The sequence below is a fragment of the Diceros bicornis genome, chromosome 14 (genome assembly GCF_020826845.1).
Source record: "Diceros bicornis minor isolate mBicDic1 chromosome 14, mDicBic1.mat.cur, whole genome shotgun sequence".
Lineage (NCBI taxonomy): Eukaryota > Metazoa > Chordata > Mammalia > Perissodactyla > Rhinocerotidae > Diceros > Diceros bicornis.
The window spans coordinates 2,779,090-2,799,093 of NC_080753.1; the positions used below are offsets into that span (position 1 = coordinate 2,779,090).

A 20,004-nucleotide genomic window follows, 5' to 3' on the forward strand; every position below is an offset into this window, starting at 1 on the left:
CTACATACTGGGGTTTTGGGGAGAAAAAAGAAAAAGAGGAGGATTGGCATCAGATGTTAGCTTAGGACCAATCTTCCTCAAAAAAGACACACACACATCATTCAGGAGAATGTGTTCAGTGCTTGCTGGTCTGGTCTGTATGTTAAATGAACAGTACATCATGACCAGGGGGAGGAATGGAGAGATGGGCTGATACACACATCTCTCCCTGCCCAGATGCCTCACCTTCTCTCCCAATTTTCCTGATCTAAACTACTACTGAAGCCAGGTGCCTGAGGGTTACTGTAAATATTCAGTAAGAACACGACTACCCTTCAACCTTGTTCCCAACACAGACACAGATGACAAGAAGTTAATCTTGTTAATTTGCTGCTTTCTTGTTTAACCTGAGGGGTGAATCAAGGGTCACAAGGATTTATGAGATTGTTTTGCAGAAGAAAAAGAATGCCTTTAAGGAAGTTATGCTCACCAGATAACCAGCCCCCATCTGCTGCTGACCTCCAGAAGTCTGATTGCACAAGGGCTTATCGGAGTGAAAGAAACACGGATTTCCCCTTTGTTTCTCCAAAACTCCTCCTCCCAAGCCCCTTAGCTCTATGAAGACCCCTGCTTTCCTCTTTTGTTTTAAGGCAGATTTGAGAGAACCTATCCTCCCGCCTTCTCGTTTTGGCCAATTTTAATAAAGCTTTCTCCATCTCCAAGTACCAGTGTCTCAGTGATTGGCTTATTATGCATCAGGCACACAAATTTGAGATTAAGGGTTTGGTATCACTACTATCCTTGTAATTAGTCACTCTTGTCAGCAACACAGGTTTATAAGGCTTTTCCAACCTAAGCAATTGACCAGTACTACCCTAATACTTAGGTGTTCAGAGTCAGCAAATCGGTGAACCCAGCTTATTAAGTGGGCTTAATTCAACGGAGGGTACATCAGATATTAAAAAGGTTCAGTCCGGTCTCAGTAAAAGCTCAAATTTCACATAAAATTTAAAGTGGTGGGGAAGATCATGGTCTTTAATTCTTTGTCTCCCTCCTAACCATGAATTCCCCTTTATATGCAGAATTAAAAAGGGATGTAAGAGGAATTTATTCTACAACTTTTGGACTCCCTCAGCCAAATAAAATATTAATAAATGGATTGGAGTGGAAGAAGAGAAATTGAAGAGGTTTCTTTCATGAGAATTGCTACTGGTCCATGAACCCCAACCTCCAACCCCAAGGAGTGGTGTGTGTGTGGGGAATGTTGGGGTGGGATGTTACCATCTAACCCCTAGCCTAGTAAGGGAGCCCTCAAGGAACCCACTTGGAGAATGTGAAATATGTTTCCTACAACTGAGAGATACAGAGGGCTGGTGCCCAACTCAGGCCTGCAAGAAGCGAGAAGGACAGCAGACCAGGCAGTGCAGGCTGACTTCCTCAGGGAAGGGCTGATTGCATGGATGGTAGAAGTAGGAGGTTGCAGTTACACTGGGACTGCCCTGTGCTCTCAAAGGTTGCTGGTGCAAAGATGTGCATGATCATTTCCTATAGAGGGGATTTGGGTTGTGTGGGGAAAAGGGTAAAAACTGGCTTTGGGTGGTTTAGATCTCTCCTGCAAGCCACGTGGGTCTCTAGCAGAGGATTAGGAGACCTGAGCAGGAAGAGGCAGAAGTAGGTGACCCCAGTACGCCCTGCAGCTGGTGAAGGAATTCCAAGTGGCCACCCGGAATAGAGATGTCTCTATTGGCTTCAGGAAACTATAGGAGGGAGGTCTCCAGAGGGTGGACGCCCCACGGGAGAACGAGTGACGGTCCAACACGCAGGTCCAGAGAGCACGAGGCCAGCTCACGATGGCACCAGCGCCCGCTCACACGTCTGCCGTTCTCGTCTTCCCTCCTCCTGCTGTCCCGGCAGGGAGACCCTCCGCTCCTCTCCTCCCGCAGGACCGCAGCCTGAAAGGGCCCTAGGCGGGGCTCTCTCATCTCCAGATAACAAACTGGAAAGGGGTGCTGGGAGTCATCCGCACAGTTGTGTTTTGATTACATCACAAGTTACGTTGTTCAATTCAGCGACGGGTTATGGAGCCCCCTCGGGCGGCCCCGGGAAGCCACCCCGGAACCACTTCCCGCGCCTCCGCAGGGCCCAGGGCAGAACCTGTGGTTCACTTGTGACCATCAGCGGAACCCGCGACCTCAGCAGGACGCTCTCAGCGCAAACGCCGGCAGGGTATACGGTCGCCGTGGGAACTCACGGGCAGCGCACACCTGAACAGAAAGGCCGCACCACCACGCGACACGGCGGGGACGGGCGGCCAGCGCCCGCAGACCCGGCAGTCACGGGGCAGCTCGCCCCAGCGCCCGCCCGCCACCCTGTCCGGCCTCCGGGACGAACCACGCACGGGGGCGGGGGAAACCCCCGAGGCCGCTCGGACGCCCAGAACCGGCCCAGCGCTCGCGGCGCTACAGTGCCGAGTCACGACCCCAGAGCCCGCCGCACCCTCGCCCGGAGCGCCGCGCCGAGGCGGCGGCGCGGACGTCACCACGCCCCGCCCCGGGGCACTGACGTCACCACGCTCCGGCCCGCCCCCCGGCGCGCTGACGCCACCACGCCCCCTCCCCGCTCGGCGCAGGACGCTCGGGGCGGGGTCTCCGTGGCGACCGCTCGCTCCGCCCCTCCGCCCCCTTAACCTTTAGGGTGCGCGGCGCCCCGCCTCTCCCCTGCCGGGTCCGCGGACAGGAGCGAAGATGGCGGCGGTCGGCGCGGCCTCAGCGGACCTGGTGATCGGCTGGTGCATCTTCGGCCTCCTGCTCCTGGTAGGGGGCGCCGGGCACGGTTGGGGGCGGCCCTGAGACCCTCCGGCCCTGTCTGCCCCGCCCCCTCCTGGCCCGGACTGCGGGGGCCTCCCGCGGGGGGGCGGGGCGGTGGATGGGGGCGGGGGGAGGGGAGGGGGGATGGGCGGGGGGAGGGGAGGGGGATGGGCGGGGAGTGCGGGGGATGGGAGTGGGGGGGAGGAGGGGGAGAGGGAGGGAGGGGCGAGGCGGCGGGTGGTAGAAAGAGGGGCGGGGCGGCGCAGGGGAGGGGAGGGGAGTGCGGCAGGGGTGGGGAAGGGGAGGGGTGGGGAAGTGGCGATGGGGCGGGGAGGGGGAGGGGGAGGGGAGGGGAGGGGAGGGAGGGGAGGGGCGGTGGATGGGGGCGGGGCGCCGGGCTCCGCCACCCCTGCGGTCCTCCCCGCTGGCGTCCGGCAGAGTGTGTCCACACTGGCAGCTCCTGCGCTCCCGACCCGGGTGGGTCTGGACGGAGCCGACCGGGGCACCGGGCCTGGCCTGCGGTCGTGTCCCGTGGTGGGGGCCGCGCTGCTCGCTCCCGTCCTCCGCGCTGGCGTGTGGACCCGGGGGCTCTGCGCCAGGGCTTCTTCCCGTGCCCCCGCCCCCCAGGTTGTCGGGTTTCCAGCCTTGTCTCTTGTGCCACCTGCCCTGGTGACGTGCCGCTCGTCCCGACGTTCCTCTGGGGTCTCTGACGGGTGTAGACACCTGTCTGTATCTACCACCCGTCTGACCTCGGTGCCCTTTCTCCGCCCTCTTACTCCTGTTCATCCACTGACAAGATGTGGACCCTAATGACCCAAGCGGCCTAGTTTTTACTTCTCTACCCTACGTTAAAACCCTTGGGTTTCTTTTATTTGGGAGTCCAGTTTGTTTCTCTTCGTACTCCCCTCCCCCCTCCACTCTCTCTCCCCTCATTGTCCTCCTCCTGTCCAGTTGTTGCTTCATGTGCCACACTATTTTGCCGCTTTGCGGCACAGAAACGAACAAAAACCAAAATTAAACCAAAAACCTGTTGACTTCAGTTCTGGAAATCAGGAATGTTTGACTCCACTACGGTGTCTGCAACCTATGTAGTATGTTTTGCTAGTAAATGTTGCAGGAGAAACTCTACAAAAAACAAGTGTGAAAACTTAAAGGCTTACTCCCTTCACTGTTCCAGAAAATAATACTGCCTTTACACTGGAACATGCTTTACTCCGCTTGATGAAGGAAATGGAAACCCTATAGGTTGGTTGTGTTCTCCAAAGTCCATCCAGTCCTGTACTTGGAGAGTTCATTGGCTCTTCCAGACCATCGTATTCAGTTGGTTTTGAAGAAACAAACCAACATGTAACAGTATCCAAGTCTAGTTGAATTATTTTGGCAGTTATCAATTAATAAACATTTAATGTAGAGTAGTTGTGCTCTAAATGGTAGGAGACTGCAAACGAAACAAAATGTGGCCTTTAAGAGGGCTTGAAGATAGGTGGGAAAACAAAAGTTCTTGAAACGGGTATTTTAAGTACTGAAAACCAAAGTATGATTTTATACATGAAATAGGACTTTAGAGAATAGAAAACAATATTGGAAGAAAGGGGAATTGAGGTAGACTTTGGATAGATGAAGAAGGGAAGGCATTCAAGTTGGTGATGTTACAGCAGGAATAAAGTGAGAAGGGAATTAAGGAATTTGAAACTGGACGTTGGAGTGGAAGAAAGTAACAGGGGCCATCGTTTAATCTTCTGCAAATCTCTTTAATTCCCGGTTTATTAGAAGAGAGCTGGATTCTTATGTCTGCTTCTGCATTCAGTCTCTTGAGATGTGTTATTTGGTTCAAGTGTGTGAAGAAAACCCAGTTTTAGTGATGCAGCTGGAAGCAGAGGAGTATTTTTGGGTAGTTGTGGGTGCTGTTCTTTAACGCTACACCAAAGCTCATAGGTAATTGTGGGTGCTGTTCTTCAATGCTACACCAAAACTCAGTAAGCAGAAGCTCTTACGAGTTAGTTGCGATATGGAATCTGAAACCCTGTCAATGAACTTTTTGTGGTGTTACATTAAAATCCGTTGGTCCATGTTGCCCTTGGAATGGGTCTTTTCTCCGTGCATGGTTTTGTAACATGATGCATTGGTCGTTTAGAAAATACTGGTTCACTGAATTATGCAGATCTTCCAAATATGGATACATTTCGTTACATAATATCAAAATATCACATTTGTTAATATGACCATTGATTTTTGTCAGCAGAAGTGTATCTCAGAAGTTAAGTATTGAGAAACTGTCAAGCTCACGGTTGTGGATGCAAGTTTTCCAAAATTCTAATTTTCATTTGAAAGCTTGAGTTTTATCATTGGCAACAAATAGCATCAGTTGTTTTTCTTGAAGCAATAGGTTCCATTTGTTCATTTCAACAAAATCTGCCAAATGTCCAAGTCTGAATAACCATAGTTAGTTGCTTGTGCTTTCAAATAAAAATGATATTCTTTGAAAAGAGTGCCTGGTTTGGCTTTCTGCTCTTTGCTGTTGAGGTGCGTTTCCTGGAGGCAGCCGGCACACCTGGGTGTGCCAGAGAGGACCTTGAATGCATACTTCATGTTTCCCCCCCACGGAGTATTAGAAAGACTCAAGGGTTAAAGTTTAATCAAGTTAGTTTTTACTGCTTCATCAAGCACAGTCTTAAGTTAAATTGTCCTTTTGCTTTTCCTTCTGTGAGAGGGTGGTGGTGAAGAATACAGTAACTGCTGGCACGGTCTGGTGCCTTTGTCTCGGTTCGTGCTTCGTTTGCCAGCAGTTTTACCTACCATGGTTTATGCACCATGAGTGCAAATATCGACATAGTGAAAAATGACTAAGGTGACATTTTAGTAGTATTATGAGAATTGTTTTCAATTTGCAAATCCCCAGAAAGGGTTCTGGGACTGCCAGGGGTCTGGGGACTTTGTACTTTGAGAGCTGCTGCCAACCATCTGCTGAAGAATCTGAACCCTAAGATTGACTAGTTTTGTGATCTTGCGCAAACAGAATGGGCTTCAGTTTTTCTGCCACATATGGGTTGGTTAGATTTGATTCCTCCAAGCTTATAATCTACTATCCGTGTTTACTCTATCAAATCTAAACCCTTCTAGCATTTTCCGTTACTATACAAGACAGAATCTCCATTTCTGTAAAGCGAGTTGACTCTTGTTACTCAAAGTGAGGGCATCACCCGGGAACTTGTTAGAAATGGGAAATGTAAGACCCCAGCCTTATTGAGTCAGAACCTGCAGTTTAACAAGATTCCAGGCAGTATGTGTGCCCCTTAGTTTACCAAACATTCTTCTGTTCTCATTCCTGCTTCTACCCCAGTGCTTCTCAACCTTGACTGCTCGTTGAAACCACCTAGGGACTTTTTAAAAACCCTAATGTCCAGACCATTTAAATCAGAAGCTCTTGGGAGGATAGGGACTGCTCTAAACCTTCCCTTGATACTTGTTAGCAAAATTGTATATTAGTTTCTTTTATGAAATGCTGTAAAAAGTTATTTTATATGTCGTTTAATAATAATTGCTGCTATTTGTTAAGCAGTTACTATGGTCCCACACTGTGCTAAAAAAAAGAAACCCTTTACATCTCATTTAATCCTTATAACCTGCTATGAAAGAAATATTCTTGTTCCTATTTCATGGATAAGGAAATTTGGTTTATTTTATAATATAGTAACTACTGATAGATTTAACCCATGTAAACAAAAAGCTGTTTGGGGTTCTCAGTTTTAAAACTGTAAAAGGGGGCCGGCCCTGTGGCGTATCGGTTAAGTGCACCCACTCCGCTGCTGGCAGCCCGAGTTTGGATTCTGGGCACTCACTGACGCACTGCTTGTCAAGCCATGCTGTGGCGGCGTCCCATATAAAGTGGAGGAAGATGGGCACAGATGTTAGCCCAGGGCCAGTCTTCCTCAGCAAAAAAAGAGGAGGATTGGCGTGGATGTTAGCTTAGGGCTGATCTTCCTCACACACACACAAAAAGAAAAACTGTAAAGGGTTCCTGAGACCAAAAAGTTGGGGGACATCTGGCCTAACTGTCTGTCTCGTGTTGGCAGGCTGCTTCCACTGCAGTAACACCTATCACTTTGAAGATTGTAAAAGTGCAGGTCTTTTTGAAATCCAACAAAAAGTTTATTGAACACTTTGTGTCACATACTGCTAAGGACAGAAAGATAAGGCTCAGCTTCCAATGACTTTAGAATAATTTGAGGAATGTTTTAAATATTTGAAATTCATTTAAAAACAAGTCCATGAAAATATTAATATAAATAACATTTTATGAAAAATAATTTCCCAAACAGAAAGAAATTAGTAAAGTTTTAAGCCGAAATTTGAACCTAGGTCTTTTTTTTTTTTCGCTCCAACATCCAGGTTTCAAAGTCTACATTCCCTCCTCACTTTATTTTTTCCTGCTGTTCTGAAGCCGACTGAAATGTTAGTAATATGAAGGAATTACATGCAACAACTTGGATGGATTTCAAATGCTTACGCTAAGTGAAAGAAGCCAGACTCAAGAGACGACGTACTGTATGAGTACATTATGATGTTCTAGAAAAAGCAGGAGCTGTAGGGGCACATAGCAGATAGTGGTTGTCAGGGGCTGGAGAGTGGAGACAGGGGTTAACTACAGAGGCAAGGGGGATTTTTCTGCCCTATGGAAGGTGATGGAACTGTTCTCACATTTTGCGGTAGGAGAATTTGGGAGCTGTGACACTCGTTAGATGCTGCTGTTAGTTCAATTCAGGCTCCTGAACTAGATCCCCAGAGTGGAAGTAACCATTGAATCTGCTGAAAGAGTGAAGAGACAACAGCGCTTTTGTCCCAGAGCTCTGTAGAGCTTACGTAAAACAGTGGTTTTCAAGTTTGGCTTGGATTGGATTGGCTGTTCAAGTGCTGATGCCTGGAGGCACCTCCCTTTGATTGGATTGGTTTGTGGGGAGGGCATAAGGGTATTTAAAAACTGCCAGGTGGTTCTAACACACAGCCAAGGTTGTGGAGCACTGATTTTCTGCAATCCCCTGTGATTGAGTAGAGCAGAGGTTCTCGGAATGTGGTCCCTGGACCAGCAGCAGCCTCACCTGGAAACTTATTACAAATGCAGATTTTCAGGCCCCACTCCAGACCTCATGAATCTGACAGGCTGGGGGTGGGGCCCAGCCTAAATCTGTGCTTTCACAGGTCCTCCTGGTGATTCCCATGCTGCCTACAGCTAGAAAATGGCGAGAGTAAGGTCCCAGCTCCCTGTTAGTCACTAGAAAGGCATTGGTGAACTGTTAAGAGTACCTGTTGATTCCAGACCCAATCTCAGTACCTCTGAGTGTACTTTTTCCCCACTGGAAAGTTTCTTGCAATGCACATGTATCCATTTTCACTGTTGACTTTTCTTTGTTTAATGCCCTTTAGAATTTGAATTATAGTATAATGTGCCAATTGCATGGTGATTACTGGCAGTTAATCTTTAGCTGAATGATACTCTTGAAACGTTGTAATGGGGCAAAAGTTAATTTCAATTCAAGTTATATTCTTTGATGCTTCAGTAGTAAGCATAGGATGGAACAACTTCTAGTTACATATCCGTTAGGTTGGAGGATTGATACGAAAAAAGTATTCAGCGCTGGTTATAAGTATGGTGTTGTGTGAAATGATTAATGGATGCACTGTGTTCAGTGAGGATATATGTAACTGAACACTGTTATCGAAAACTTTTACTTTTTACTTTTTTTGTGTTTCTTTGCACCTGTGTGAGGTTATACTGCATTCATGAAATAGGCTTTGAAAATTATAAATCTTGAACAATTTTATAAGGGGTAGTGGACCTTCCTTGGACATCTAAAAGAACCTTTATTTGACATAAAGTTTCCCGTTAGAAACTTTCAAACACATACTAAAATCAGTTTTAGAGAGTAAAAACAGTAACAAAACATTTCTTCTTATTCTATTTCAGGCTGTTTTGGCATTCTGCTGGATATATGTTCGTAAATACCAAAGTCAGAGGGAAAGTGAAGTTGTCTCCACCATAACAGCAATTTTTTCTCTGGCGATTGCTCTGATCACATCAGCACTTCTACCAGTGGATATATTTTTGGTTTCTTACATGAAAAATCAAAATGGTACATTTAAGGTAATTATTATCACTATGCGATTTTTTTGTTTCCGATTCTTGGCAATTGTGTGTGTGTAGCAGTCTGCATATATTGTGCTTTCCTGTTGTCTCTGGGAATAAATGAGAGTGGACCCGCGGCACGGAGGCTGAGGCTGTGACAGCTGACGGGGAGGACTGGAGACAGGCTGTTAATTGATGTGAGAACTGCTAATCCGAGAACCCTCCCGGTGTGAAGAATGCCTTCTGCAATCTGAAAATATATTAACTAATTGTAGTAAGTCTTATGTTTGTGCCTCTTATAGCTCCCCTGAAGTCTGTTTGACTGGATTTGACTAATGCAATAAATGAATAATTTGGAGGGGCTTTGTGAGTGGCAGATCAGGATCTTAATCTCTGTTTCATGTCGAGCACTTTGGGTCAGTATGGTACAGAGAAAAGACCACAGGCTGGGGATCATGAGACCTGGGTTCTAATCTCGACTCATAACTCTCTAGCATGGATCTTTGGCCAAATCAGTTAACTGTTCTGTGCTTCAAGGTCCTCATTTTTAGAATGTGGATGTTGGGCTGTAAGATTTCTGAGTTCCCTTTTAATTATGCAGAGTACTTTTGATTTTGTTACTCGCTTCTGTGAGGCAGGAACTGTGTCTTGCTTGTTGTTGTACCCTCATGTCTAATACACGGTGGGTACTTCAGTATTTGAGTGAAATAGGATTTCAATTATCTCAGTAATGCATGCTTCCAAAATAAGTTCCTGAATTGGCCTCCTGGGCTTAAATCACTAGACAATGTTTTCATGTATTGTGGTTGTTGTGAAAATGACAGTTACTCTCTGTAGGTCAGTCGTTCGTTCAGCCAGTCTTAGTGGGCACTTAGGATGTGCCACGTGCTGTGTGAAGACAGTGACTAATGTGTCGGGCGTTTGCCACGTGTCAGACCAGTCCTACATGGTTTGTGTGTATAGACAGACAGCCCTGTGAGGTAGATAACATCGTCCGTGTTTGTGTGTGCACGAAACTGAGGGCCAGAGAGGTGGTTTAGCCTGCCTCAGGTCACACAACTTCAGGGGCTGGGGCTGGGATTGGAGTCTGCGGTCGAGCTCTTTCCCTCACTGGGTGATACGTATGTGGTCTCAGTGGCGCTGTGTGGATACAGCGGTGGAGAGATATCTGATATAGACGTAGTGTTTCCCTTGTGTAATTATTGTTTGAAGAGGTTTTTTAGTTTTATTTTTTTATTTTATTTTATTTTTTTGCTGAGGAAGATTAGCCCTGAGCTAACATCTGTGCCAGTCTTCCTCTACTTTATACGTGGGACGCTGCTACAGCTTGGCTATAAGTCTGTGGCCGGGATCCTAACCCGAGAATCCGGGCTGCCGAAGCGGAACGTGCCAAACTTAACTGCTACACCATGGGGCTGGCCCTGGAGGTTCTTTAGTTTTGAATTTAGAATATTTGATATGTTTAGATTTTGTGGGGATATGTTTTTGTCTTGGAATTTCTAAAGTATTTTCATGAAATTTCTAAGTATTTTCATGAAATTATGGACTCTCTCTTAGATTAGGTAGTTGTTCTGGGACCATAGTTAAATTAGTCACTTTCTGGGTGCTAATTTTTTGTTTTTTTAATCTGAGATTCCATTATACTTATTTGAACAAGTCTCTTAGTTTACCCACCTACAGAAGTAAAAGTATCACCTGAAAAGGGTTAGGGCACTTGTTTTAGTAAGTGTCCCCTGAGAGAAGAAAATGCATGGCTCCAGTTAATGCACTTATTTTATGTTTGTTAACTCTAATGTAGCACCAATAATTAGCAGGGAAAAATTCTCTGTTAATGTTTTTTCCTCCACTTTTTGCAGACTTCTTTCTTTCATTATTAGGAGATTATTCAGTAATTGTATGTTCTCTTTTTTACTACTTGTCATTTACTTGTTGTCTCTATTTAGGTCTGTTTTTAGCCCCCTCAGAGCTTATGTAATGTGTCAGCTTTTGCCCTCAATGATTTGATACCTGTTTTCTTGATACCTTGAAACATTCTGTTTCTCTTTCTCTCTCTCTTTTTTGGGAGATGAGGGACTAGTGTCATAAGAGTTTTCATTTGAAGGTGGCCTATGCTAATGCTCAGAAGTAGAACTGAAAAGGCTTTTTAAAAAGTTTTTCCCAATAAACTGCAGAAAGTATTTTCTCCAGAAAGTTATTGATGAGGTCTCTCAAGGTGCTTAGTGAGGGACAAGTGCATGTATTTAAGCATTAGTTCTTCAGACTTCATGCCACAGTTGTAAATTTAGCCATTTTAGAGTAAAAATATGCCACAGTGGCTTTTGTCTATCCCACCTATGTTAGTTATGAGAAGTGTACAAGTTGGCATTGTTTTCCATGATGAATTATGTTGTATCCTAATTTTTACAATCTGCATTTCTTATTCCTAAATGAATATACATATTCTCTAACTTTCTCCGTTTCTATCTCAAATGTTTTGAAGCCTCTGAACTGATTATGGACTTGCTCACAAGGTCTGGTTATTTGGAAACTCCTGATGTCAGTGATGGCTAAAAACATTTGGCTTAGGAAGAGGGTGCCCAGGCTTCTCTGTGAGCAGGCAGCCAGGGGTACTTTCTCTGTCTTGTCTTAGTTGCTCCTTGCTTTCTCTGCCTTCTTATGGCAGGGGTATGTTGTAATAATGCCTGAAGTTGTTTCCACTGATTTTTGTTTTTCCTACACATGGCACTGTGAATAATTTTAGCCAGATAATTTGTTTGTAGGTTATTTGTGAAATAATTAACTTTTTAGATTAAAAAAAAGAAAAAAGACCTTAAAGAATAACTCTTAAGTGTTCTATTACAGTGTATTATATATTTGGCCCATAACTGTGGATAGTGAGATACACAGAGTGTACCAGTCAAAAAGAAATCAGAAACTGACAGTAACATGAATAAATATTTTTTATTGTATATAACATGTAAAATGTTAAAAAAATTAGTAGTTAAGCTATGGCATCAAAACATTTAGTGTTTTGGTAGCTAAAATGTTCATATCTTACTCCCCTCCCCCAATGATTAATCTCTTCATGGCCTCTGATTATAGTCATGCATCACTTAACAACAGGATACATTCTGAGAAATGTGTCGTTAGGCGATTTCGTCGTTGTGCGAACACCATAGAGTGTACTTACACAAACCTAGATGGTATAGCCTACTATACACCTAGGCTGTATGGTACTAATCTTATGGGACCACCGTTGTGTATTTGGTCTGTTGTTGACCGAAATGTTATGTGGTGCACGACTGTATTAGATGTCTGGGTTGAACTCTCTACTACTGCCTCATTCTTACTTTCAGATAGTGTATTCTTCATTGCACCTTAAATACATTTATTCACGTAATATTTATTAAACACATAATACGTACCTGACACATGTGGGTGCTGGAGATTAACGATTAAAACAAATGAGGCTACTCTTCTCATGGAGCTTACATTCTGTGAGACCAGATCAACAGTAGACAAACAAAACAAGCTAACTTCACGGTTAGACATTCTGTGAGGAAATACAACAGATTGATGTGAGAGTCTAGTGAAGTTGTGGGTAATTCAGATGAGAGGCCAAATTGCTGAAGTAGACTAGACTGCTGAGGTTACTTGAGATGAGACCTGAATGAGGAGGAGCCAGCCCGGCGAGAGCCAGAGGGAGAGCCTTTAGGGGGAGGGAGCCGCAGATTCCAGCCATTAGGCAGGGATGAGTTTGGCCTGTTTGGCTAAAGTGTGGCGTTGGGGCTTGTGCGTTGGTCCTAGCTGAGATCAAGAGGGAGGCGGGGGCCAGATTGTTTATGACTTTTAAATTATGTTACAAGAGCTGCATTTTGGACAAGTTACCTTCATAGGGCCTATCGTATATATTCAAGTAGAGGTGCCAAGTAGGGAGTCGAAGCTGCAGGGACAGCTTAGGGTTGGAGAGAAGTGTTTGGCAGTCGTCAGCGCCTGGATGGTATCAGCTGTGGGCCGACTAGTAGCTGCGGAGATTGAGTGGTGTGTGAAGGCTTGGCTTTGGACCACAGGTTGGAGTGCTCCATTGCGTAGAGGCCAGCTGAAGGGGAGAGGCTGCAGCCTGCGAGGTAAGAGGGAAGACAGAGGAGGGGGCTTATGGAAATCAGGAGAAGAATGTGTTTCAGGAACAGAGAATACTAGCTTTTTCGAGTGGTGTTGAGAGGCGTAGTGAGAGGGGTGGAGAGGTGACTGTTGGCTTTGCTCGGTGGTGACCAAAGAACAGGAAGAGTAACCTCAGTGGAGCGGTGGGGTGCTCAGGTTGGAGTGGGGTGACTGTAGTCAGGGAGGCGAGGACGTAGTGACAGGAAATGCTGACAGCTTTTCAGGTTTGTTCTCTAGGGTAGTAGGAGTAGGGTCAAGGAAGGTGTTTTGTGTGGTATCTCTTTGTTGTTTAATGGAAGTTACTAGAGTTTGTATGCTTTAGGATTCTGTAGAGAAATTTTTGAGAGGGGCGAGAGGATCTCTTTGCAGGTGCAGTGTCCTTGAGAAGGCAAAGGGGTTGGGGTCTCAGAGTGAAAGGACTGGCCGTAAATAGGGGTACGGGACCTTGGCAGAAGGAAGGCCTGGCATTTGGATACAGATGAAGGTAGGTTTTAGATTTGGTAGTAAGTTGAGTGAGCTCCTGTCTTTTCAGCTTCAAATTATTTTAGAGACCTCTAAGTCAGTGTTTCTCGACTATTGACATTTTGTGCTGGTTAATTCTTGGTTGTGGGAGGCTGTCCTGTGCACTGTGGATGTTTAGCAGGTCGTTGCCTCTACCCACCAGATGCCAGTAGAATGCTGGTCACTACCCCGTCCCCAGTGACCACTCTGGCCAGGTGTCCCCTGGGGAACAGATCACCCCCGAGTGAGAACCACTGGTCTGAGGTGAGGTTATCACGTAAAATGGAGGAGAATCATGTCTAGTTTTGGGTTAGGCTGAGCATTTCAATAAGTCGTCTTGAAGGGTGGGAGAGGGAATTTCACATACACGACCCACTTCATCTTTTTTCTGTGAAATGGATATCTTTTTCCTTTCTTCTGAAGTGTTCTTTAATAGTCTCTAATTTAGTATTAGTTCTTGATTGTCTCACATTCCTTTGAGTCTTAAATAACTCTGAAGTTCTTTTTGCTCTCTACTTTGGGAGGCAGTGGTCACTAGTTTATAAAATATATCAAGGGCATTTGTTCTCAGAATGTAGAAGGAAGGTTTCATAAAGTAAGCTCTTTTGACAGTACATCATATACCTTGGAGGCAAGACAGTATATAAAAGCCAAATACACTAATAGTGCTTGAGTGATGTTGTATATTTTACACATATTTTTAGGTTTAAAATAGTAACAGTAATACTCTTATTGCCTCAAGATTTGGTTAAACAAAAGAACCTTGCAGGGTAAAAGGTACTAAATTTCAATGAACCTTGGCTTTAAATTACCTTCATATTTTCTACTCTTACTTTTTTTTCTGAGGTTGGGGTCTTGTTCAGCATTAAAGTTTAACTTTTAAGTGATTCTTGATGGGCACATTAATATCTGGGGTCATCTCAGAAGTTGGTAGGGAGCTCGCATAGGGATAGATGTAATTATCCTCTGTTTCAAAAAATCTTCAAGTTTCAAAAATCTTTTTTAACTTCTGTTTTGAGGCATAAACGATCACTAGAAAAACACAGGAGTCAGGAGCTGAAGCTTCGATTGTGTACGTATTCATTTGGTCCTGGAGTCATTGATGGAAACGTTTCCAGTTGTCGCGGAGAAGTCTCCCTGGTGCTTTCCCGTTCCCAGGCGCTAGCACTCTTTACACTTGGTTGCCATTTTTCTGTTTATGTACGCTGTTTCTTTCATTACACTTTTTAGACAAAGATTGCGTGTGTTAAAACTAGTGTTTGCGGCTCGTTCCGTTTCTCCTTACTCAGAAGTACTTCCTGGATATCCATGTATACCAGCTTACCTAGATTTCATTGTTAATACATTTTACCGTTTCTCCCTGGGCACTGAGATTGTCTCCAGTTTTTATTGTTGTTATTGTTTTTTAATATTGTAAACAATGCTACACTGAGTATTGTTGTGTAAAGGGCTCTTGGGTGAAAAATCACTAAGCATGACTTAGTGCAGACCGGAATGTAGGGGGATGAGGGTCAGCCAGTGCAGGGGTTCTTACATACGTGGCATTCTGCAGAGCGGGGCCCTCCCCAAGAGCAGGAGCTTCAGCAGAGGTAGCTGCTCCTCCTCCTGTTCTCCCTTCTCGTAGGGCAGGAACCGGAATGGCCTCGAAGGTGGATAAATGCTGTGGACCCGAGTGCCGAGTAGTGTGAGCTTAGATGCAAGCCCTTCAGGGGTGCTAGGACGTGGCGGTTGCTGAGCACCTAGAGACTTTGGGTCCCTTGGTCCCATGAGTCGTTGAGACTGGGTGCATCTCCTCCTACTGTGGGAAGGGGAGGCCCCGTGTGGGCTAGCTTGTTGCCAGGCAGCCTGGTAAGAGCTCTTGAGGACATTCCTTGGACAGGCCTCCTTGTCTTTGAAACCTACCTGTGTACTGATACCTGTCCTGATTTGTGTGAATCTTTTTAGGATAGATTCCAACAAAGAATGTCTGGGTCATCGAGTACCTTTCTTTCTATTACTGTGTAGGAGATGGCTTTTCCTTCATATTTGTCGCTGCTGGATATTATTAATGTTTTAAATTTTGCCACTTAGGTGAGTGAAAAGTTACTATAATAATAGATTTTCATGTTTTATTAATAAAGTCTTGTAATTGGCTAAATTCCTCAAATTCCTCATTGTTTGTCTTTTTCAAAAAATTTCTTAGCTCTTGCCTATATGTTTTTCAGATGACTATTAGAATCATCATATGAAAATACTCTACCTGGGGCTGGCCCCGTGGCTTAGCGGTTAAGTGCGCGCGCTCCGCTACTGGCGGCCCGGGTTCGGATCCCGGGTGCGCACCGACGCACCGCTTCTCCGGCCATGCTGAGGCCGCGTCCCACATACAGCAACTACAAGGATGTGCAACTATGACATACAACTATCTACTGGGGCTTTGGGGAGAAAAAAAGGAGGAGGATTGGCAATAGATGTTAGCTCAGAGCCAGTCTTCCTCAGCAAAAAGAGGAGGATTAGCACGGATGTTAGCTCAGGGCTGATCTTCCTCACACACACACACACACACAAAAAAAAAAAGAAAATACTCTACCTTCTAGTATTTTGGGATTTTGATTGGCAATATACATAATTTTTATAGATTAATATGGAGGGATTTGGTATTTACAGTCATTTCATGTATGAACATGGGACTTTCCATTTATTTAGATCTTTTTTATATTCTGTAATTTAATTTTCTTTATATAGTTAACATAAATTTTTAATTTAGCCTATTAATTTTTTTTATAGTTTTTATTGCTATTGGAAAAATATTGTTCTTATTGTGCATCATGTGTCAGGGTTTTGCATTTGTAGTGCTAAATTTGGATTTTCTACATTTTTTTTTCTTTTAGGCATTTGTTAGTAAGAAATTCGTAGATGTTCGTTGCTAGAGGTGTTTGTAGGTGAAAAAGAAAGAAAAACCGTAATTATTTTAGGAGAATTAAATGTTGATACCCTTCCTTAAGAGCCGTTTTAGTGGGCTATTAATACTGACTTGAGCTCTTAAAGTGTTTATAGAAAAAAACTGACCTGATTAGCCTTGCTTCTTGATAGCAGTGACTGGTCACCAAGACTCTCCAGGTTTAATCTTTCATATGCATAAAATTTAGGATATTTGACAAAAAGACTTGTTGTTATACCTCAGTTCTGATTCATTAGCATACAAGTTTTTTTTATTTGAAAAGATTAATTTTAATTATATTTTCTAAGTTAAATTACTATGTTTAAATTACTAATTTAAAGAATATTTGTGTAGGATGAATGCAAAGGAGTTTCGATTGACTATTCTTTTAGGTATTTAAAAAAATATGTTATGCTCAATTATCTTCTTTCTAAAATGCAAATCATATTGTCACTCTCTGTATAAAAATTCATCACTGTTTTCCATTGCCCTTAGGACAAAGTCCCTCAAACCTTTGTCCTTCCCCTCCCTCGCTCACCTGCTCTCTCGTCTTTCTAAAAGCTCTAGTGAATCTATATGTAGCTCCTTGTGGTTTTTTAAACTCTCCTGTATGTTCCTTTCTCTCGTCCCTCCTTCCTACTAATTTTTCTCCTTTTCCCTAAGAACAACCTCTCTTCTCTCTCAGTTTAGAGTTGTTTGGGGAAGCCGTCCCTGATCTTCAGGCTGAGTTGGGCGCCTCCTGCTAATGTGTTTCCCCGGAAATACAGTCATCCCCCGTATCCATGGGGGTACATTCCTGGACCCCCAGTGGATGCCTGAAACCATGGATAGTACTGAACCCTTTACATAGCTTTTATGTTTTTTCCTACACATACATACCTATGATAAAGTTTAGTTTATAACTTAGGCACAATAAGAGAGGAACAACTAATAATAAAATAGAACAATTATAACAATATACTGTAATAAAATTATGTGAATGTGGTCTTTCTCCTTTAGTGCAAGCCTGTTCCTGGATCTGTGTAACCTCACTTGCAGTAAATGGTGTGCTGTCACTTGTTTCATGGGGTCCCTTGCTGAAGTCTTCGTATAGGCTCAATGTTTTCTGGTGCAACACGTTGCTGTCAATGGGAACACGTTTCCTATTTCTGTCTTCCACTGACACGTCGAATGTCTTTTCCATCCTAATTAAGCATTTATCATGCAGTGTGCCCCTAACTTTTGCAGTTTGAGGCGCAACAGCAAAACCAGCATGAATTTCTTTTTCATTCTTCACAATTTCACAGATAAAAGATTCATTCTTACCGTAGATCTTAGCAACCTCAGCATATGATTTTTTTCTTATTAAGTGGAGAACGTTCACCTTTTCACCAAAAGGAAGCACTTTACAGCTTCTCTTTGGCATATCTGAATTGTCAGCATCACTGCTCTTGTGCTTTGGGGCCGTTATTAGGTAAAATAAGGGTGACTTGAACACAAGCACTGCGATACTGCAACAGTCAATCTGATAACTGAGACGGCTTTAGGTGATCGCAGGTGGTACGTGTACAGCGTGGATCTGCTGGACAAAGGAACGAGTCACTTTCCGAGTGGGACTGAGATTTCATCATGCTACTCAAAATGGTGTGCAGTTTATTTATTTCTGGCATTTTCCATCTAATGTTTTTGGACCGTGGGTAACTGCAACTGCAGAAAGTGAAACTGAGGATAGGGAGGAACTACTCTATGTTGTCACTTTATCTCAGTGTTTATCTGTGGAAATTTGTTTACTTATCTATCTCACTTCTTGAAGGCACAGACCGTAACTGTATGAGTTGATACATTTATAAGTGATATTTAGTTATATGAAAACTTAATCATAATTGTTAAGCAAATGGATGTTTCATTAATATTTCCGTTGTTTTTTATCCCAGGACTGGGCTAATGCTAATGTCAGCAGACAGATCGAGGACACTGTGTTGTATGCTTACTATAGTAAGTATCTTTCCGTTTCTTTTCCTCTGTGGGCTGCTACCAAAATGTAGGATAAAGCTGTGCATACACTTTCAATTTTAATATCACATTGGAGATTACTGTTTTAGCACCAGGAATAAGTAATACAGCGTTTACTCTCATAGTCCCAAAACTTCTTTTACCTACTTTGCTTCATTTAGATTCACTTGTAAGTATTTCTTTGTGGAAGTTGTCAGGTTGCTTTAAATTTCAGGTCTCTTCCTTTGTTACCATTACGAATCTCCCACTTGCACTCTTGATTTTAAAACTCCCAGTTTTCTAGAAATTTTTTCTAAATATTGACACTAATAGAGTGTACTCTCTGGAGAGTTTGTAGCATCAACTTTATTGTACTGTACAGAGTCAGTTTCATTCAGGGGTTATAGTTGACTGATGATCCCTCCCTCCTTTGCTCTTTCTTGCGTTCCTAATATTGGATTATAAAAGCTTTGTAATAACTACTTAAGTGTTGCCCCAGATTTTCTCTTGAATAAACCTAAGACTTGTGCTTTAAGTGCTGAGTTAGGAAAAAGATGTCAGTTTTTTCCAGCAATAAATCAAGATGTTGAATAAGATTTCAATGAGACACTAAATTGGAAACTGAGAAAACATCTACTGAAGTTTCTATTGATGGGATTTTCAGAGGTTTCATTGGATTTTTATTTCATTGTTTTGGCTCTAACCTTTGCCTTTTCTCCTGGTCTAAAATCTGCAGGACCCATGAAATTCTGTCCCTTTGGGGTAGATTTTAGAATTGTATTTTTGTATTTTAATATAGAATTTATTATTTCTGATGAATACATTAAATATATATTATAAAATATAAATTTGGCCTATTAAGTTAAAAATGTTGAAATGGTGCTATGTTGTCTTTTCAATACAAATTTATTGGAAGGATATAAATCAGTTCTTCAAAAACAACTTTGGGGGAAGAGGCCTGTCTCCTATTTGACACCAAAGTGTGTTTATGCTGTAGAACATGTGACAAGATAAGCCAACTTGTATCTTGGTGCAGTCCAGGTCCATGAGCCATATCTTATCATTGAACCTATAGGCTACTGGAATAATCCATTATAACCAAGGTTACAAAGACATCTAAACTGGAACGTTAATTCATGCAGCCCTTCCTGTTGGTGTCATGGAGGGAATTAAGCCTATAAGAAATGGTTTTAGTATTTTTAGGATAGTGTGTCCCTAGTATCATTTCAATGCATGGGAGATACGGCATTTAATCATTACAAACAATGGATGTCTTAGGGATTAGGGTTGGATTATTTGTTGGATAGGTTGTAGTGAGAAATATAACTACCTTGGGATGGGGTAGTTGAGACACTGATCTAGGGAAGAAATTTTCATGGAAAGCCAAATTATGAATAGAAGATTTCTTGATGACCGTGGAATCAAAGCAAGAAAATTTAATTTGATAATATTAGTGGTGGTGGTCATAAAGTTAGTCATATCCATCTTAGCTGTGGCTCATAGGCCATTGACTTGGACTCAGATGGTGAGCTGCAGCTGGGAGCCTGAAAGGATTGCATAGCTTCTAA

The 20,004-nt window shown here is 43.4% G+C and overlaps 1 protein-coding gene across 1 annotated transcript in view; it reads left to right on the forward strand.

Annotated features, from left to right (window-relative positions):
* Nucleotides 1-2,647: 2,647 nt before the first annotated feature.
* The window catches only part of LMBRD1 (LMBR1 domain containing 1), a 119,390-nt gene continuing 102,033 nt past the window's right edge, over nucleotides 2,648-20,004 (forward strand). Inside the window, exons 1-3 of the mRNA XM_058554074.1 lie at nucleotides 2,648-2,792; nucleotides 8,749-8,925; nucleotides 18,379-18,439. Of these exons, the coding sequence (XP_058410057.1) occupies nucleotides 2,724-2,792; nucleotides 8,749-8,925; nucleotides 18,379-18,439 (307 nt within the window). The 5' untranslated portion in view covers nucleotides 2,648-2,723. The remainder of the gene's footprint in view (nucleotides 2,793-8,748; nucleotides 8,926-18,378; nucleotides 18,440-20,004) is intronic.